The sequence below is a fragment of the Neopelma chrysocephalum genome, unplaced genomic scaffold (genome assembly GCF_003984885.1).
Source record: "Neopelma chrysocephalum unplaced genomic scaffold, ASM398488v2 Primary Assembly neopelma1_48618, whole genome shotgun sequence".
NCBI lineage: Eukaryota > Metazoa > Chordata > Aves > Passeriformes > Pipridae > Neopelma > Neopelma chrysocephalum.
In genome coordinates this window covers 1-677 of record NW_020902261.1, presented here as the reverse complement: position 1 = coordinate 677, position 677 = coordinate 1, and the positions used below count along the sequence as shown (strand labels likewise).

At 63.2% G+C, this 677-nt stretch overlaps 1 protein-coding gene across 1 annotated transcript; it reads right to left on the bottom strand.

Moving 5' to 3' along the window:
• Positions 1-4: 4 nt before the first annotated feature.
• LOC113979155 (class II histocompatibility antigen, B-L beta chain-like) lies at positions 5-569 on the bottom strand (the record flags this gene model as incomplete). Its single annotated transcript, XM_027706625.1, has 2 exons — positions 5-12; positions 300-569. Coding segments are annotated over 2 exons (278 nt in total), but the record flags the coding sequence as incomplete, so codon positions are not given.
• Positions 570-677: the final 108 nt, after the last annotated feature.

The following is a 677-nucleotide window of genomic DNA, read 5'->3' as shown; positions in this document are numbered from 1 at the left end:
AGCTGGGGGGCACTGGGAGGGAGGGGAGAGGGCTTGGAGGACATTGGGAGGGATTGGGATGGCACTGGGAGGGACTGGGATGGACTCTAAAAAACTGGAACGGACTAGGAGAGAGTAGGGGGCATTGGAAGGACTGGGAGAGATTGGGATGGATTGAGAAGAACTGGGATGGGGCAAAAGGCCACGGAATGGGCACAGGGAGGGCTGAGGGGCCTGGGGGATTCCCAGGGAGGGTTTGAGGGGCTCCAGGGTCATTCCCGGGGCAGGGGCCGAGGGGACCCGCTCTGCCCCACGCTCACCTCTCCTCTCCACGCTGAATGGGGCACCAAGCTCGTAGTTGTGCCGGCAGAACCTGTCCACCTCACCCCGTTGGTACTCCAGGAATTCCGGGTCGCTGTTCCAGTACCTGGCCTGGATCTCCCCATACGGGGTGTCCCCAACAAACACCCCCACATCGCTGTTGAAGTGCATGAGCTGCTCCCGGTTGTAGATGTGCCTCTCCACGTACCTCACCCGCTCGGTGCCGTTGATGAAGTGGCACTCGGCCTTTCCTATATACTGGAACACCCCTGTGTGTGCAGGACACGGGTCAGGGGGTGCCCCGTCCCCCCCCATCATCCCCCAGCCCCCCACAGCAGGGTGGGAGCTCAGCGGGCCACCCCGGACCCCCCTTTCCC